Here is an 18,437-nt window from a genome sequence, read left to right as displayed (position 1 = left end):
AGAATGCCCCACAGGAAAAGGAAGTAAGGCATCCAGTACTTCCCCTAAAGTACACATGCACAGAAAGAGGTCAGCACTGCTTTTTGGCTCTTACGCACACTTGCCCATTAGCCCGGCTGCTATTCTGTTCAGTATTTGTCAGTCAAATGTGAAACTCAAAAGAAGTATGTGGTCAAGTAAGTCAATACACTGGGTTCCTCAAGTCTTTCTCTCCTACTTATTATAGCTCACCCTCCGCTACAGCCCTGCCCCATTCCAGGAAAGCATTTTGTATCGACTGCTCATTTGCTATGAAAATGGTTTGTTCCATTCACTCATCACAGTATGCACCAGCACAACATTCATTTACGTCTCTATCTCCCGCAGCAGATATCCCTATTCTGCAGGGGCATCACAGTAAGATGCGTCCTTCATTTGCACGTATCATGCAAAAAAAACCCAAATCCAGGCAGATAAGTTCCCTCCTGTATCTCACCCAGAAGCCAAGCCAATTACTTCACAACTTCCAGTTTGCATCAGGAAACACAGCAAGGTAATGATTTGGGGTTATGTAATTTTCAACTCTGAGGACCGTGTAAAAACAAAACCAAACAGAATTCACCTGGATTTCTCCTGACAAGCATATTGCTGAACTGGCCAAAAATCCTATTTTACCCCCTGCAAAAGAGAAATTCTGGAGATTCTTCAGCTGGTATGACTGAGGATAAAGGGCATTTTACGGAGGTACAGTGAGAGCATTCTGGGAAAGAGAGATGCTTTTAATTCCCTCTGGTTCATTTAATAAAATTTAAACATCGTAGCTTAAAATAATCCTGGCAGACAGAACAGGCCAGACCTTCGGATCCAACATCCAATCCATCAAAACTGTTCTCTACCCTCTCCTTGGGTAAAATAGCAGGGATGGAGAAAAAGAATCCATTTACGCAGAAGAGCAGAAACCTCTCTACCCAAACCCATTTGTTTTACTCTGCAAATATTGACAGATGAGTAATGAAAACTGCTGCAGACACCGGCTCCTCTTCAAGGCAGCATCAGTTACTAAACCACAACCACAGCTGCAAAAATATTAAGGAATTTAACTAAATGACTCCTTCAAGGGCACGGGATTGTAGGAGGAGCCAGTTTCTGTGCTTTGTTATCATCCCAAAGGTTAAGATTAACACAAAGCAGTGTTACTTTTCTGGATTGAAGAGTTTTGAATAACAATTTCATGAAATGTGTCCAACCAAGTATCAATATTTCTAGCATGACTTTTTTCTCCAGTATAACATTTGAAGCTTAGTGTCCTACGTTGCTAAAGCTTTTAGATGTGAAGTACCTCATCTGAGAAGTATTACATGATAAAACCAAATGAAAAGAATAGTAACAATTAAACCCACATCCTGTTAGCTCTCCCCACAGGACAAGCCACAGCACTGATCGCATTGCCAAGAATGGTGTTTTGCATGAGTTAGGAACTTTGGATGCCAGACTCAGATCAGGACTTCGATCAACTGCCATGTTAACAGCACGTGTGTCCTGGGAGTGACTTCAGAATCAGTTCTGCTTTCATTTGATGGGGGATATTTATTTTGGATAGTGTATATTTGGAGCTCCAACAGACCAGATGGCCAATGGCTGTAACCTCGGATGCTATTATTTATACCAGCCCTAAGTACTTACAGAACTTGAGAAGTATCAAAACAACGACATAAGCTAACAACAACCTTCCAGCATCCTTTTTGTTGTTACTAACACTCTTACACACCTTGTTGCCAGAGACTCTCAGGATTTATAGATCCAACTTATCTGCCCAGCTGCCAGAAATTATCCCTCAGATGTTTCCTTAGTTTTCCCTTCTTTATCATGTTAATAGAACATGAAGTGTAAAATACACACTGAGGTGGTAACCCCGAGTGCAGACAACTGTGGTCAACATCCAGGTAAGCATTTTTAACTTATGCACATGGTAAAAAACCGCAACAATCCCAACAACCCCAGGCAAAGACATGGGTTTCACAAATGTCTGGTCCAAACAATGGTTTAGATCCCTTGGACTTTGGCACTCCCCAGGCTGTCAGCCAAATAGAAGCTCAGAGTTCTCCTGTGTACCACTTGCGGTATTCCTGATGTCTCCAGGGAGCCCTAGGAGTGAAACGTACACCTCAGATTTGAGGTCTAATGAACAAGGCTGTAATTCAGGATAAAACCGAAGAGTAAAAGCTGCCAATGCAGAATTTATACAAGTGCTTTCACCCGAGACAGATAGGAGCAAACCATCTTTGTTTAAAGACTACCTGGAAATGTACACAGACATAATGAGAGCCACATTCTCTCTCCACATGGTTTTAAAGGGTTCATTTGCCCTGCCATTTTTACCAGGATACTCTGGCTTTTAAGAGCAACCCACCCCTCCGCTGGCTCCTCTGAGGTGTCCCCAAAAGGCACACATACTTGCTTTTTTTCCAAAGGATTTTGCTTTTCCTTGGCATTCCCTGTTCCTGGCCAACCAGTTCACAATTCAAGGAGTCTTTGTTCTAGCAGCAAGGGAAAACATTATTTTTTTACCAGTGCTTTTACCTTTCAGCCTGATGCCAGATCATGGGCTGATGGAATGCAATACATCGTGTCTCCTGGGGCTGAGCAGCACAAGGGGAAGCAACGTTAAAAAGGCTAGTATCTACTTCATCTCTGGGAACCAACAGCGAATTAGATAAAACATTACCAGCTCACAGACCCACCACCAGCATCAGGGTTAATATGAAGTGAGCTCCTGCAGGCATCCCCTTTGTGATACGTAAGGTTCTTCCATTAGTTCTCCCAGCAGTGATCTGCATGTGAGATGGGATCTTCTTCTAACCCGTTTCCTCCCTCAAGTGTCATGTTGTCTGAAGGGTGCACACCATGGCCTAACAGCACATTTGCTTTAGGGCTATGAGAAACAGGCATGCCAAAGTGAGGATGACAGTGAAGAAAAGCCTTCCGAACTCTGCCTCCACCAAAGATGCAGCAAGCCCTTTGCTAAATCAATTCGTTCCATTTCACATAACTATAGTTTCAAGCAGTATCTAAAATCTCACTGAACGGCTTCCCAACAGGACAGAAAATTGCCCAAGGTTGGGATTCATGTCCCCTAACTTAGCTGGGTAAATGCAAGGCGTTAGGGCCTATGCTAGTCATGGTCACCACAGGCTTTTCCTACAGTCTCTGATGAAAGGTGAGCACTTCTAACCCAATATAACCAGTATTAAATCTCCCAGAACTAGAAATTATCAGAATGAAAATCATACATCAAAAAATATCTTAAACTTGATACACCCCAAATAGTACCTGTTTCAGTATAGTGCAATTTTGAGCCAGATTCACAGAACTAATTCTGAGCAAAGGTATTCTCAAATCACCATAAATCTCTCTTTCATGAACTTATCTTACCTTCATCACTACAATAGACCAGAGCAGGAGACAGAAGTACCACTGTTTCAAATGCCAAAGAGCTAACAGCTATTCATGGAGGAAACAGAAAAACTAAGCTGAAAACAGAGAAAATTCCCACCTGTTTCTGTCAGTTAGGCTCTCCGAGGTATTGCTCATAAAGAGACAAGATGTGACTTTCAGATGCATAATGGTTTTGGTACAGCAGCCCTGGAGAAGCAATTCCAAGCAGCAGCAGAGTGAACTCAACCCCTGCACCACTCATACCATGCTCCATGAAAAATCTGGCAGCAGACTCGATATATCATTTCATGTGACCTTTGTAGGGATATTTATATAGAGAAACCACCTCCTGCACAAACCAGTGCTCTGCATTTTCCTTTAAGTCCCTGTAGATTCATAGATGAGCTCTAACTAAATCTGTTGTAGTCCTCCATAGCTCCTCAAACTTATTATTCCTGTATATAATGCAGTTTAAAGCTTCTTCTAATGAGAAAAGCAGAAAATACACACTTCAAAAACATTAAGATGGAAACATACATACAACCAGGGGTATCTAATTTCTCTGTACACAGAAGTTGCAGCATACATCACTCCCAACAAAATGCAAGGTTGCACTGTTAATCAAAAAGTGGATGAGAGCCACCTCTACTTTACCCCCCATATTCAAATTTACTAACTTAAGTTAATAGAGCAGAAAATGAAAGGCCAATATATCACCCAAGGAAAAGTGTGCTTCAAACAGTATTGTCCTGCTAACTGAACCCCACTGTTGGATGGATTCACTGAGTGCTGCTATCTAGAATTGATTGGAATGTACTATACAACCAGAACAAAACCATTGATTTCCCTGGGTGCCCTTTACTGATGTTGGGTTTGTAAAGGAAACTTTCTAAATATGGAAGTAATTCCTGAGGCAACTGTAGCACCTTGCTCAGTAGGGACAGGACAGATTGGTAAACTGAGAAGCACAATAAAAACATCAAAAGGAGGGGATAAAACAATGTATGCTGGACACTGTGAACATGCTCCTTTTGCTCCCATTTTAATTGTTAAAGACTACCTGCAAACTACAGGGTAACAGCTACAGAACCACATATTCATATTCAGTCTCTTGGTAAAATTCTATCATGGTTTAATCAACCAATCAAGTTGCAGCATCTGCTTACTCCAACTTTACTATCTATGAGTACCTATTATTTGATTTTAACCTCTACTGATTTTTTTCTTTCTTTCCAGAAGCCTAAAAAGAAAATTCTCATCTGTTTTCTTTCAAAACCCAAGATTTTGTACAATATAAATAGGACTGGTTCAGTGAATGTTATATACGCAACAAAATGTATCCCCACATGAAAGCTTGAGAGAGGAAGAATGAGAGCATGAGAGTGCTCTCCCTCAGCGGAATAGTGAACTACTATTTCCTCAGAGGCACCAATGGCCACACCAAGATGTATCACAAAATGCACAGTATTTTCATGACACCTGAAAAGCTCTACACAAAGCAGCACAGACCATCACTCAGGTAACGTAAGCTAATGCAAAACATGCATTTTCTTATTTCAAAGAACCTCAGCCCCATAATTAAGAAATTTCTTCTTTGGGTGCCACCCAAATAACTCTGTCAATGGTATCAAAGGGGAACCAAAAAAAAAAAAAAAGACAGAAATGTAAACCCAAAATGCTATCCAAGGCTTTGAATTGCCATACAGCTCTTGTCAATTCTCAGATCTCTTAGATTACTTTCCTAAATATGGTAAAATAGAAAGCAAGTACAGGAGAACCCATCCTCCCAAATCTTCACAACACTAAGCGAGTGAATGCTCTGATATGGACCATCTTTTTCTTGTACTTGTTTCTATTGACTTTTTCTTGCTCTCAACATGAAAACATCATCTTACAAACTCCAGAGAAAATAAGCTACGGTAGCAGCTAGAACAGCAAACAGATTTACCATCAAGAGACTGTTTCAAAGCTGAAGAGCTTTAACTGGAATATGGAACACAAATACCAATAATCTGATCCATCAGCTTTCTCAGGTTGCTTCACAGAATATGTGGGGACATAGTTTCTCTCCCACACAGATGAAACTGTTTGCTCTATCAGGGTCACACACCATAAGAAGAGACTGGAAATGGATTTTTAAGAGTGGATGCTATGGGTCATGTCATATAAATATAGCTGTGAATTTGTCAGGCTGCAGTAACGTGGATAGCAGAACTGCAGAACATTCCTTTGGCAGCACGTCCCAACCTGCAGGATTCCTGCAGCTTTTCCGGATTGCTGAAATTTATCTTCTGTCTCTTTGCCTTGGAACAGACTCTGTGAAAGCTGCCGGGAGCCTCCTCCTTGCCCACTTTCCCTTTCTGTCATCCGTCTGTCTTTTCCTCTTTGTCCTACTTGCCCACCATTCCCTTCTCTGCTAACATCTGTGGGCTGCACATCCTCTCACCTCCTTTCTGCCCTATCCAGTCATTCCATCAACAGCTCCACTTGTGATGTCCCTTTTTCCTACTCTAGCCACCTCGAGTTCTGCACCTTGGAGTTCTGGGGCTGCAAATTCACCCTTATGAAGGCAAATAAATCTAGCTTTCCTCCAAGCAGCTCTCCCTTTTCCTCTAATCTCTACTAAAGCACTGAGAACAACACACGGTTCTCCATTACCATACCGCATTCCATTTTGTTTGTTTTAGACAAAACTGACAAATAGTAAAGCTAATATTCTTGCAAGAGCCGTATGGTTTTGACACTCCTTTCATATTGCTTCCATGACGATGGCTGAATCCTATTGTTTGCTAATGTTCATAAAGAAAAAAAGACAGATGTAACACCAAAGCACAAATTTACCAAATACTGAGGCATTTACAGCACAATAAATTGCTTTCAGAGAGAAAAGCCTATTCTGTCACAAATTTGAGAAGCTGAAGGATCCTTCTCCATGCACAGGTTGTTCTCCAGATTATGTAAAGTCTCCACAGGATGAATATAGGCTGCAAGGATTCATTTCACTGCCAAGCAACAGCTCACAGAGGTCAATAGCACTGCAAACTGGCAAGAGACCCCAAAACTCCAGGTCTCTAATTTCAGCAGAAAAATGCTGGGATGATTTGCCTTGGAAAATGGAACCAGTTATAGCCTCTACATGTACCCAAACCATGCAAAACGATGGGTGTGGTGAGGAGGAGAGAGGAAGGCACCTATTATATTACCATACCTGTAGCTCTGACATGTCATTTGTTGGTTTTAATATACTACATAGCTTCTGGAGTTTTATCTGGCCCAAAGACAGGAGATGCTTTCTATCACCTTTTCTTTGCTGGGGTTCAAGAATCTTTCAAAACTGATGCTATGGTAACAAACAGTTACAGCTATCAGCTCTCAGTAGCCCATCTGACAGCTACCTAGACATCTCCTGCAATACACGTAATGATTGAGTGCTCAAATTGAATCTGATTAGCCATCAATATCCGTGCCAAGGAAGCAGGAGTTTCTTTAACATAAAGTCTAGAAAGTTAACACTTCATGTTCCTCCACATGCAGTTAAGATGCTGTAAGCTTATGAATTGAATGCTCTCCTTTTGAAGGATTTCTAAGTCAACAGCAAAGCTCATTTTACCAATGCCACTCAAAGGTTCCAACTTCAGAATAAATAAAGTGTTAATATCTGTATTTGTAAAAGACCCACACCTTTGCATCAGAGTCTATCTGAAAGCAGTTACAGATTGACTACCTTCCCTAGAAACAAACACCCAGGTTTCTTCCACTCACGCAACACAGGGCAATGAGTAAAAGCCATGCTGACAACCTGCAGGTCCCTTACATATAGGGAATGTTCTCTGCAAGTGAAGTAACAGACCTTTGTGAGGGACATCTGTGTATGATCTTGACTGACAGTGAACTTCCACTCATCTCTGCTTGCCAGGAGGTCAGCAAGAGTTACCACCACATAAAAATCCCACCAATAGATATATTTAGTCACTGCGGTTCAAGGAAAACGACTGCTTGCACTGAAAATAAATTTAGCAATTGTTTCCAGTTTCTGCTTCTTCACTAAGGCACAGCCCAGCTGCTTCACATTCCAGAGGACTTCAGCTGTCTTTTTTCTCCACTCCTTGTCCACTTCCTTCTTACAACTGCTCAGACCATCTCAATCTTGCAGCAGTTATCCCGCAGGCTATATTTCTGAACACTCCAATCTTGAAGCTGTGCAACAGACACCTGCCGAGCCTATGATAACATGCTAAAAATGCAAAATTCTGCCCTTTGTGTCATTTAGTGATCATCTTGTACCTGCATTTTGCCTCTACATAAAACTAGACTGAACTGCTGATGCTTTTTAAACAGGTTAAAACAGGACACACATGCTGAGCGACATATACATGCAGTAGGTGCTAAAATCCCAAGTAAGGAAAACTTGGAACTGAACTGCCTTTATGGTTGTGAAGTGAGTCTTTAGAAGAGTTTAATTTTCATATTCCAAGACACTTCACCGACAATTTTTACTTCACTTGAAAACCACCAGTAAAGCAGCATTTACACTGGTCAACTGCAAAACTTAACTGGAAAGCCCTTGCTTGTACTGGAGAAGACAGTACAGTGGTGAATGCACAACTGAACTGAGAAAGAGCTCTGCCCAGTAGCTCACCTGAGCATAACTGACACAGAAAACTGTACAGGTGTAAAAAAAACTATGCAGGATAATTACCTTCCATAGAATGATCCAAGAGACAATGACAGCTCAAAATATATCCTTTCCAAAAATGAGATCCTGGGAAACTTGAGGTTAATACAGACACATTCACAGATGCATAATTCAGAATCATGTAAATTGATGCAGAGGGCTCTGGACAAACATAAAGTTCCTATAAAGATGGGAATAATCAGGCCTCCCGAATGATTTCTTCTATTTTTCCATTTTCCTTCTGAACAGAGTTCTCCTGGGATTAGCTGCTAATACTACAGAATGAGACTTCAGAGGTGAATTTGCTTATCGGGCAAATGCTTATGAGTAAAAGGTGAAAACAACAGCATTTTGTGTCTGCTGGGAATAAATACATCCAGTTGAGTCCTGAGCAGAATAGAGATGACTGACTGCGTGACAGGTAGCTAGCACTTAAAACAGTTATCCCAAACAACCTTTAGCAGACAGCTATTGAAAAAGCAAGCTTACAAGGGATACGAACACCCTGCAAGAAATTACAAGATTAAGACTGAAAACATCAAGTAGAATAAATCTTCAAAGTATGGCACCCATATGTTCCTTGGTTTTAATAAAGGGTATTTTTGACTGGACCTGCTTCATGGAAGAGCTTGTTTTAGACCTGATGGTATCTAACTGCTCCCTTATTCTCCCAAATGATGCAGAATAGTTCAATTCCCTGGAGCACGTAATCCATCAGGTAAATAAATAGAGGAATTCATGTATTGCCATGGCAACAGGAAACCCAAGCACCATATGTGACCTTCTCCACTCTTTCTTGGCACCCTTCTTTGGGATTTTAGATCAAAACTATAAGACTAACTAGGGTGATAAATATTTTCTGACAGTGAAGATGAAACATCACAGTTCTAGAGTAAAGAAGAACCACGACTGGATGCCATTCCTTCTCCTCAAGGCAGTAAGTGTTTTGCTTTGAAAAAGTGTTTAGAAGTCTACTGGCTGGAGCCTAACATAGCAGGAGGCCCAATACTAGTGAAAACAAAATATACCATCTTATTCTACATGACCAGATGACTCCCCTGCACTCCAAAGCAGTGCTGTGAATTGCTGCTCTATGGTGACCTTTCTGCTGATGAAACAGCAGTACTGAAAGGCTCCAGAGGGAGTCTTGTCTGCTCCTCCTTGGTGGACAGGATGGTAGCTGTTATCATTTATTCTTGTTTTTTATGAAGTGCCAACAAGGTGTTTCATTTAAGGACTCAGGAAGCAGACGGATGTAAGATCTCAAGGGATCTAGCTCTACAGGGTAACACTTCTTTCCCCAGCAACCTGACTGCTAGATACGTGAATCAAACCAAATCCCAAGCCCATTCTAAAGTTTGTCAGAGTAGCTTGTTATCAGGCAAGAACCTGTTTTATTTACCACATAATGGGGTTTGCCTGTATTTCCCTTCCCATAAGAAAAGAAACACATTCAAATGTACACAAATACATAGACCTTAGACCTCATCACATTTGTTTCATGACTCTGTACCCTTTGTTCTGCTACTGCACACATTTTGACAACTATCCCAGAATTACTGCGCTATTATAGCCTGTGTTTATTCGGTGACGCTATCAACCAAACTGTTTGTGTCAATCAGAAGTTCAAACACTCAGAACCAGTGATCAACACTGTACTGCACTGAAACTGCTGGCTTCCAGCCCTCCTCCCCTCTCCTTCCCAGTCTTCTCCACTTTATACAGAATCACAGAATCATAGAATAGTTAGGGTTAGAAAGGACGTTAAGATCATCTAGTTCCAACCCCCCTGCCATGGGCAGGGACACCTCACACCAAACCATCTCACCCAAGGCTTTGTCCAACCTGGCCTTGAACACTGCCAGGGATGGAGCATTCACAGCCTCCCTGGGCAACCCATTCCAGTGCCTCACGACCCTAACAGGGAAGAATTTCTTCCTTATATCCAATTTAAACTTCCCCTGTTTAAGTTTTAACCCGTTACCCCTTGTCCTGTCACTACAGTCCCTAATGAAGAGTCCCTCCCCAGCATCCCTGTAGGCCCCCTTCAGATACTGGAAGGCTGCTACGAGGTGTCCATGCAGCCTTCTCTTATGTCCCTCTTCCATCTTTGGTCTTTACACAGCCAATGTGGAACTTCTTTCTTCCTAAAGTTCTCATCTCCGCTTCCTTGCACAAGACTGAGGGCATCAGTTGGTGAGAAATGCTTATAATGCTGGTACTTTGTATATCTAGACTGGATTTTATTATTTAATTTTACATGACCTTCTAAAGAAACCAAAGCACAAGCAGTTGAAAGAGGACAATTTCCCAGACTTACAGTTTCTCTCGTTCAGCAAATTGTCACTGCAAGACACAGGTACTAGAAAGAATGCCTCCACACGAAGGCTTCACCCAATGCATCCTCAACACTATGGTTACAGCACTGACCTGGGGATGGATCCTGCATGATGTCTTGAGTTCTTCAATGGGAGGTAGGTGTGTTGCAAGGTCGGGTCTCTAGGCTGCATAGTATCTTTTGGCCTTTCTACTCTATTGTTTATGGAACCATGCTGCGTTTGTGTGTGTCTACAGTCATCGTCCTGCTTTTGAACTCTTCACACTGTGTCTCTGGTGTGGAGTTATATTTACTATTCTCACAGGGTTATTTACTGCACACGAATAAACAAAACCTGATCACTTACTCATATATCTGTAATTACTGTATACAGCACTATCAGCACCGGCTAGAACTCCAAGCCAAATTCACCTCTAGCATAAACAAGTGGCAATTATTTTAGAGCTGGCCCCGGTTCTATATATGATATGCTGCTGACACCTTCCTGACTCAGTTCTCCATTTCCCAGACAAACAGTTGCAGCCATATAACAGTAAGCACTGAAAAGACATAGCCAGAATCCCAAAGCAAAGTGCTGTGTTGTGATCCTATGTAAGGGATCATGCACCAGATTAACCTATGATATTTCTGGAATAACATTTGTCCCATGATGCGATGCACACTTGTGAGACAGTAACTTAGCACTAAGAGCTGGAAACATGCCTATGTATTGCACTTAAAAGCCGGCTGCTAGGCAGCCAGTCTGCTCATCCCTGGAGGCCGCTCCAGAACCTGTATCATGGGAGAACATATTTGTATACAGCACAGCTCAGAAGCCAGAACAAACCAGGAATGAATGATCAAAACCAGAGAGCACTGCTACCAACTTTACTCCTTTGAAAGAGGAATCTTTCCCAAATCAGTGGCTGCTGTCCTGGAAAGCCCGAACGCTGCACTCACACATCCCAACTCAGGCTGCTACCCTACGTTCCCCAGTAGGAAACTGCCAAGCTATTCCTTACAGTAAAAAATACAAACCAGCATTGATTTTTCTCTGCTAATTAAATGCAGCATAATTAAACTAAGTAACTCCGCGCCTTGATTTGCAAAACACTAATTGAATCTTTAAAAATACTACTCCCGCTACACGCAAAAACGGGGGCATTCAACCATCTAAAGTGACAACTGAGAACCAGGCACGACTCCAGCAGCACAGAGAGACAATATGAGCCGTGCTTGAGCGTTTCCTTGTGAGAGCAGCAGCAATCTCAGCAGCCTTCCCCCATCCCTGGCACCTCAAGCAGAGGGGAGAGCTTTGAAAGAGGGAGGAAAAAATGAGCACGTTCCCTCTTGACATTTGCCCACGGAGTCATCTTTTCTCATCTTGCACAAACACCAGGAGAGGAAAGTTGGAGAAGTTGCAATTAATCATAGCGTGTAGGCCCCGAAGCGTTGCAGCGCCCCGGCTTTACTGATGCTTCGCTCCATGGAAAGGACCGCAGAGGTGCGGGGAAACGAGAGAGGAGGAATAAAGGGGTGAGGGAAACAAAAAGGACAAGGCGGAGGAGAAGACACAAAGCCTGACCCACACGGCACCCGGAGCAGCGCCGGCAGCAGCCGCCGGCCAGAGCGTTCCCGGCCGCCCCGGGCCCAGCCGCGGCCCCGGCCCCAACCCGGGCCCTGACAGGCGCCTCCGGCCGGCCCGGGCCGCCGGTACCCCCCCCCCCCCCCCCACCAGAGCCCCACCGGGCCGCGCCAGGCCCACAGCCGGCAGCTCCGGAGGGCCGCGGCGGCGGCGGGGCGGCGCTGAGGGGATGGCGGCGAGCGCGGCCGGCCCCGGGGGGCTCCCGCTGTCCCTCCCGGCCCCGCTCACCTGCTTTCTCGATCTTGCCGGACATGTCGGAGCCGGGCTCGGCGCTCAGGCCCTGCCGCGCAGGTAGCCGGCTGAGCGGCCCGCGGGGCTTTGCCAGCCGCCGCCGCCTCCCGCCTGCTGCCGGCCGCGATCCGGGGCGAGGCGCTGCGGCGGCGGCGGGCTGCGGGGCTCGGCGGGGCTCCGGCGGCGGCGGCAGCGCCCGCCCCCCGCCCGCTGCGCCGGGCCGCGAGGGGAAGAGGCGGCCCGGGGGCTCCCGCCGCACACGCGCCGCCCCGGGCCGCAGCGCCCCCTGCCGCCTGCCGCCACAGAGCGCCGGGCGGGGCCAGCAGCGGGCCCTGCCCGGGACCGACGGCGCCGGGCGCGCAGCCAGGGGCCGGGCAGCGCCCTCAGGGCGGGCAGCCCTCGGTGCTGTCAGCCGGGGAGCCCCGGGCCCAGAAGTCTGCTGCGGGCCCCGTTCCGCTCGCCGGGCCTCCACGGAGGAGGTGGGGGAAACCTGAAGGAGGGAGACGGCCCTGGGGGGTGGTTTCCCCCCCAAAACGCGATGCCCTGGGCGCGGGTTTGGGCAGGGCAGGGACCCGCCGGTCTGCGCTGCCCTTGAGGCCTCCAAGGCGCTCTGTGATCATCCAAATAGGCTGTAACGGGAGAATGTTTCTCTTGGAATGCTCCTGGGCAGCTAAATCACTGCTAACCAAAGGGAAATGAAGGTGGGATTGCTTAAACCCCGACACAGGTATTGCCTCCACCGGGCGCAGAGCATCCTCACAGCATCCTGTCGAGCACCTCACACCCAGCAGCACTGGCCAATGTGAACCCAGGCTGCCCAGCCCCGCTGCTGGAATTCCCACAGGAGAGCGTTGGGATTCGGCTTCCAGACACCAACGGCTCCGTCCTGGCCCCCCTGACCTCAGCGATCGGTTTAGTTTGAGCCTAGGAAGCAGCGGGAGCGGAGAAGTGAGTTCCCTTTGGCAGGATGAGAGCAGAGCCAGCGGGGTGGCCCTGGGCAACAGTAAATGGATGATGGGCCTATTTGAGAACTGACTCATTTCTACGACTTCATTAAGGACAAACTTCACCGTAACACCTTGACTTGCAGGTAATGCCCTGTGCTGTGGACCCATAAAGCTCTGAAGCCTGGTGAGCCGTCAGCGGCTGTTTACTTCCTCCTAAATGGAATCAATCATTCGCGAGGCTGCTAGTTTTTTGCAAGCTTTACACACAACTTTTTAACAAGCTGACTTCATCAGCTTGTTTAAACATCTCACACACCTGGGGCTGGGCACAAGCTGCAGCAGGAAGTCTCCAACAGGGAGAAGTATGCTCTCATTAATGGGGCTTTTTGAGAGGCTTGTGGAGAGCTTCTGAGTGTATTTTCTTACTAAATCTAAACCCCCCAAAAAGAAGATTTAGGGGCAGATTTTCCTCTTGCTGACACAGATGTAAAGGGTGGCTGTCTTGAAGCCATGCTGAGCTGTGCTGACTCACTCGTATTAGTGAGTGATAGTAACTAGGAACCGTAGTGGGTGATGCTAATGCAAGCAGACCCGGCTGTGAGTACACACAGGAAGCAGACAGATGAAGTAAGAAGCTGCTATTCTTACACTCTCCGCTTTCAGTCTTGGGCAAGGAAGAAGGAGCATGTGTGCAATAACGTGCGATATGAACAGAACAGCTACTAAATTGGAAGGTCTTTTCATAGTCTCTGATATAAAAAGCCCCGTTCTGCCCATTATTGCCTCCGGGGGATGCTAGAGTTTCTCTTGAGTTTTCTGCATTAACATGTAACTCACACCGCCGGGAAAACCTGATGCTTCTATATATCCCATTGAGTTGGCTGAGGAAAAACACCCCAGAGCTATGTTGGTGGGTGTTGTTATGGACAGAGTTGGGGCCAGGAGAGCTGTGAATGGCTTTCTATGCCACTACAGGTGCTACGGAGATGTTAGAACTGGATGAACTTAAGGTCCTTTCCAACCCAAACTATTCTATGATTCTATGATATGTCTTGCTGCAGGCTGGGGAGAGAGGAAAGAGGAGGACTGTAACTGTTACCTTCAAATGGGAGCAATACTGAAGCATCCTGCAATGAGCCAGTTTTTCAGGTGCTGATGTTACATCAGGAAGACTATGTTGTGCCTTTGTAACAGTGTGGATACCTGCTTTGATGAGAGTGCAGTGCTAAAGGTCATCCTGCAGCAAGAGGCAAGCAAGAGGGGTCCAACAAGTGGAGCCTCCTTCCCTAGGTGTTTCTTCACCGGGAGAAACTACCTGGCCACAAACCTTTGCAGATGGTCGGTCTCCACATGCAAACCCCTCCGATGTCCTCTGCTTCATCCTTGTTCACCTATGCCGCCAGCAGCTAGGGAAAGGCCAACGGACAGAAACTGCAGCCCCGCAGGGTGATCTCCTGCACTGAGTCACTGTACTTTACAGCTGACCCACTGAACAGGGGAAATTGTGCAAGAAATGCCAGCAGATTGAGACGTGCGATTAGAGAAGAGCTCTCCTGCCCTCTAGTGCTCTTCCCCTCTCCGGGCAGCTTCTTCCCACCCCAGCCCCTGCTCTCCTCTAGTTTATGGGGCCAGGGCTGCAGTGATGCGGCGTCTGTCCCTGTAGAAATGCAAGGAGATAGCGGCTGTTCACCCCAAACACAGCTGTCCAAGTGGGTTTCAGTAGCAGGGAATACTGGGATTACATGGGGAAATGCATTTTAGCCCACTGCCTTCTTGCATGATGGCTTCTGAACCAGCACTCGCCTTGATAACATTGCTGCTCAGTGTGGTTAAGACACAAGCAGCTCTCTGTAAAGACCTTATTCAATACTCACAAGGATCCCCAAGCAACAGATACACCACAGCGACCTGATGTGCTCCTGCTACCGCACACACTCAGCCCTCAGGGTGGAAAACTTCGCAACTGGGAAGAGGTAGAAAAAAGATGGGGTGGAAGCAACTAAAGCAAAAGGGCAAGATTCTCACCTCCTGTTAATGGATGCAACTCCTCTGAGGTCTTCAGTGGAGGCAAAAATAGTAGTGAGGTGCCAGTATATGGGGGAGAAGGGGAATTGTTCAGGGAAGGAGAAGATGGCATAGCTGCAGGGAACAGGCTCTGTGTGAGAGACTCAGAGGAGCAATGCAGAAGGGGACAGAGCTGGGAGCTGAAGTAGCTGAGGGCAGAGCTTCTGTATCAGCCCCCTGGGGAAAGAATATGTACATATACACGATGCGGGCTGCATCAAACTTCATATGAGCAAAAGAGCACAAATGGGAGACCTTGATCTTGGGTACATCCCCATTTTTCACGTCCTCGAGGCAGCCCCCGTGTTTCGCAGGGTTCCCCATACCTGGCTGGTGGTCCCACTGTGGGCAGACCCTGTGTTCTTTGGCTGAGCCGCACTGACACATGACTGACAGGGCTTTATACCAGCTTTTTCCTTTAAAAAAAGGGAAGTTTGGGTGCTGACTCTAGAGGGCAGCATATGCCGGCACATGGGGCTTGGGGAGGGGGGGCAGAGCTGAGCCCCCAAGTCTCCGGTGCAAGGAGAAAGAAAAAAATCCCGGGGCTGGTTATTCAGAGGAAGCAGCCCTGAGGATGCTCCCCAAAGGCCACGCTGCTCTCTGAGCATCCGGGCACGGAAATGGGGCATCAGGACACAGGGAGAGTGGATTTATCCCTGTCTGCAGGTGGGACATTCCAACCTTGGAACCTCGGTCACTTCTCTGCTCGGCCAAAACTGAACATGGAAAATCAAATCCCCTCGCACTGCATAGCCCTTGAGCTAAGCCCCACGAGTCCCTGCCCCGGGCTCATCTCTGGCCTCAAAGACCAACAGATCCTTTGGCTGCTTGAAATGTGTCCCTCACCGTTTCAGGGCTCCCCATCTGTAAAGCATAGCCAGTCCCACAGGCAGGAGGGCAGAGACCCAACAATGCCCAGGTCACTGGGGCCAGGTGGTTTAATGAAAGATAAAGTTGTACTTTCAGATCTGTTGAAGTTTTTTGATGTCTTTGTCTTAGTCATTTATGAAAGGAAGTAAATAGGAAAACGTGTTTTGGCCTCACACTACTAAAGGAGGATGAGGTGGATGGAGAGAAAGGCTGAGAAGAACTCCAGGCCCTGGGATTATTAAAAAGGAAAACACAGAGAGAGAGATTAACAATTTTTGACAACTCCCTTGTACATTTAAAGTAATTAGGAAGGCACATGTGGAAGGAGAAAAGGCTATTAAGGTTCTTTCTCTGGCCTAACCTTATCCCTCTACTGGGGGCTGTATTTCACAATGGAAAAATGAAGCATGTGAATCACCACAAAAATACATATTGGCTAACACTGAAGGGAGAGGCTAACAAGCTGTCTGGTACCCCGAGGTGTTTCTGTCAGCACTTCCCTGGTGGTCTGATGTCCTCTCAATCACCTCACCACATGTGGAAGTTCACATCCATAGCTCGTGGAGACCAGAGGAGCTTCACATTTGGACCCCCTTCATTGCAGTGCAGCTCGCATCCACTTCCATGAAGGACCTCCTGGAAATGGAGACAAGCCACCACGTAGCCTGAGGGTGTTCAGGAAGGATAGGATGGAGGGCCCCGTTCAGAGCATGAGAAGCAAACCCAGCCCATACACAAGTGCTCTTTAAAACCTCGATTTTCTTCCAGGTCCTTTTCCATGGATCAGTGACCCTTCCTGCTTCACACTACAGAGCAAACAGAAGCTGAAGGTGACCCAAGTCACTCCCTACAGGAAAGAGTGAAACCAAAATGAACCCAAAAAGAAAATCAAAATCAATATTCCAAAGTCAAACAATAAAAAATGTGTTATGGAAACAGAGGTCACCCAGAGAATAATGTAATTAGATGTGACAGCCCAGATTTCCTCTCTCTGCTAATCCCAAGCGGGGAGACCTTGTGCCCAAGCCAGAGTGTCACCTGCCCATTTAACTGAAGGATCATACAGTTCATACAGCTCACAGCAGATGCACATAACTGGAAGGAAGTGGAAAGAGAAACCTGAGGGAGCTGGATGAAATGCAGAGGGTCATGGTTTGAAACAGTGAAGACACAGAGAACATGCCTGGGAGAGAGGGAACACGTTTGCGTGTGGAAAGGCATCACCTCCAGTGTAGAAAGCTATCTTGGGGTGGGCAGGCCTCTCTGTGCCTCAGTTTCCCCTTTTGTAGAAGGGCCCTTTCACCTTTGCAATTAGATAAGACAGACACAGACTCCTCTAGACCGCATTATAAGAACAGCAGCCAGTGTGAAGATGAAACAGTGATTCTCACCCAGCCCTTCCGAGGTCCCTCTCAGGAGCATGCGGGCTGATGAGCTGCAATGTCTCGTGCAAGTACCTAGTTTGGCTCTTCCATCCCTGAAGGAGGGACTATCCCACCCCCATTCTGCTTCTGTTACTCCTCTTGCGTACACTGCAGGCAGCATTGTAAATGTGGGGCACGTAGCTCTGATAATGATGTGAACTTCAAACCATTATTTCTCAGCCCAGAGCGCTTCTCCTCGCTGTCAAGCCACTGCTGATGGGTTGTTTAGTGTAGTTTTTTCCTCCTACCTTTTTTTCCTCTTTTTTTTTTTCAAACTTGACCTCTTGATTCTGCCTGGGAATTTAGGTTGGATTCTTTTTATTATTGCTTCTTCTTATTATTATATTTTTGCACAAAGTTAGCAGCAGGGAGATGAAACTTCCCATGAAGTCCATTTGCCAGCAACACTTTCTTTAGCAGAGCAGACAATAGAAAAGCAAAACTAATGCTCTGGCTGGACATGACACTTCCAGCACCATGGTGACCGTGGTGACACCCCCCACTGCTGGCCCAAGGGTGACCTTCAGCTCCATGGAACACTGATTTCCTTGTCAGCTGTGTGCCTACCTACCTGGGCTGAGGGGTCCCACGGCAGGAGCTGGAGCTTCTCCATTCTTTGGCAGCCCCATCTCAGCAGTTGCCTCTTCAATGGCTGTTACCAGCTCGTTGTTTTGCTGCTTTTTGGTGCTTTTTGGTGCTGAGGTTCCCTGCAGGCTGGGGTGTTCGGGGGATGTCTCCTGTGCATTTAAAGGTGGCTGGATTTAATGAAAGAATAAGGAGTGAAAGTAAGAAGTGTGGTGTGATGGAAGAGTCAGAGTCCTGTCTCCATTAACCAAGAAAGCTCCATGGC

General features: G+C 46.3%; 1 protein-coding gene across 6 annotated transcripts in view; it reads right to left on the bottom strand.

The window, feature by feature from the left end:
* RAPGEF1 (Rap guanine nucleotide exchange factor 1) overlaps positions 1 to 12,453 on the bottom strand; it is an 83,729-nt gene extending 71,276 nt beyond the window's left edge. For all 6 annotated transcript variants that reach the window (XM_061476807.1, XM_061476809.1, XM_061476808.1 and 3 more), the window contains exon 1: positions 12,280 to 12,453. In XM_061476807.1, the coding sequence (XP_061332791.1) occupies positions 12,280 to 12,304 (25 nt within the window). In that variant the 5' untranslated portion in view covers positions 12,305 to 12,453. The remainder of the gene's footprint in view (positions 1 to 12,279) is intronic.
* Between the last annotated feature and the right edge of the window lie 5,984 nt (positions 12,454 to 18,437).

The sequence above is a fragment of the Pezoporus flaviventris genome, unplaced genomic scaffold (genome assembly GCF_033815535.1).
Source record: "Pezoporus flaviventris isolate CSIRO_AGI_PZ_B2104156 unplaced genomic scaffold, CSIRO_AGI_Pfla_v1 ptg000097l, whole genome shotgun sequence".
NCBI classification, from domain to species: Eukaryota; Metazoa; Chordata; class Aves; order Psittaciformes; family Psittacidae; genus Pezoporus; species Pezoporus flaviventris.
Note: the sequence above shows the minus strand (reverse complement) of the source record. Positions and strands in the feature narration are given on the sequence as shown.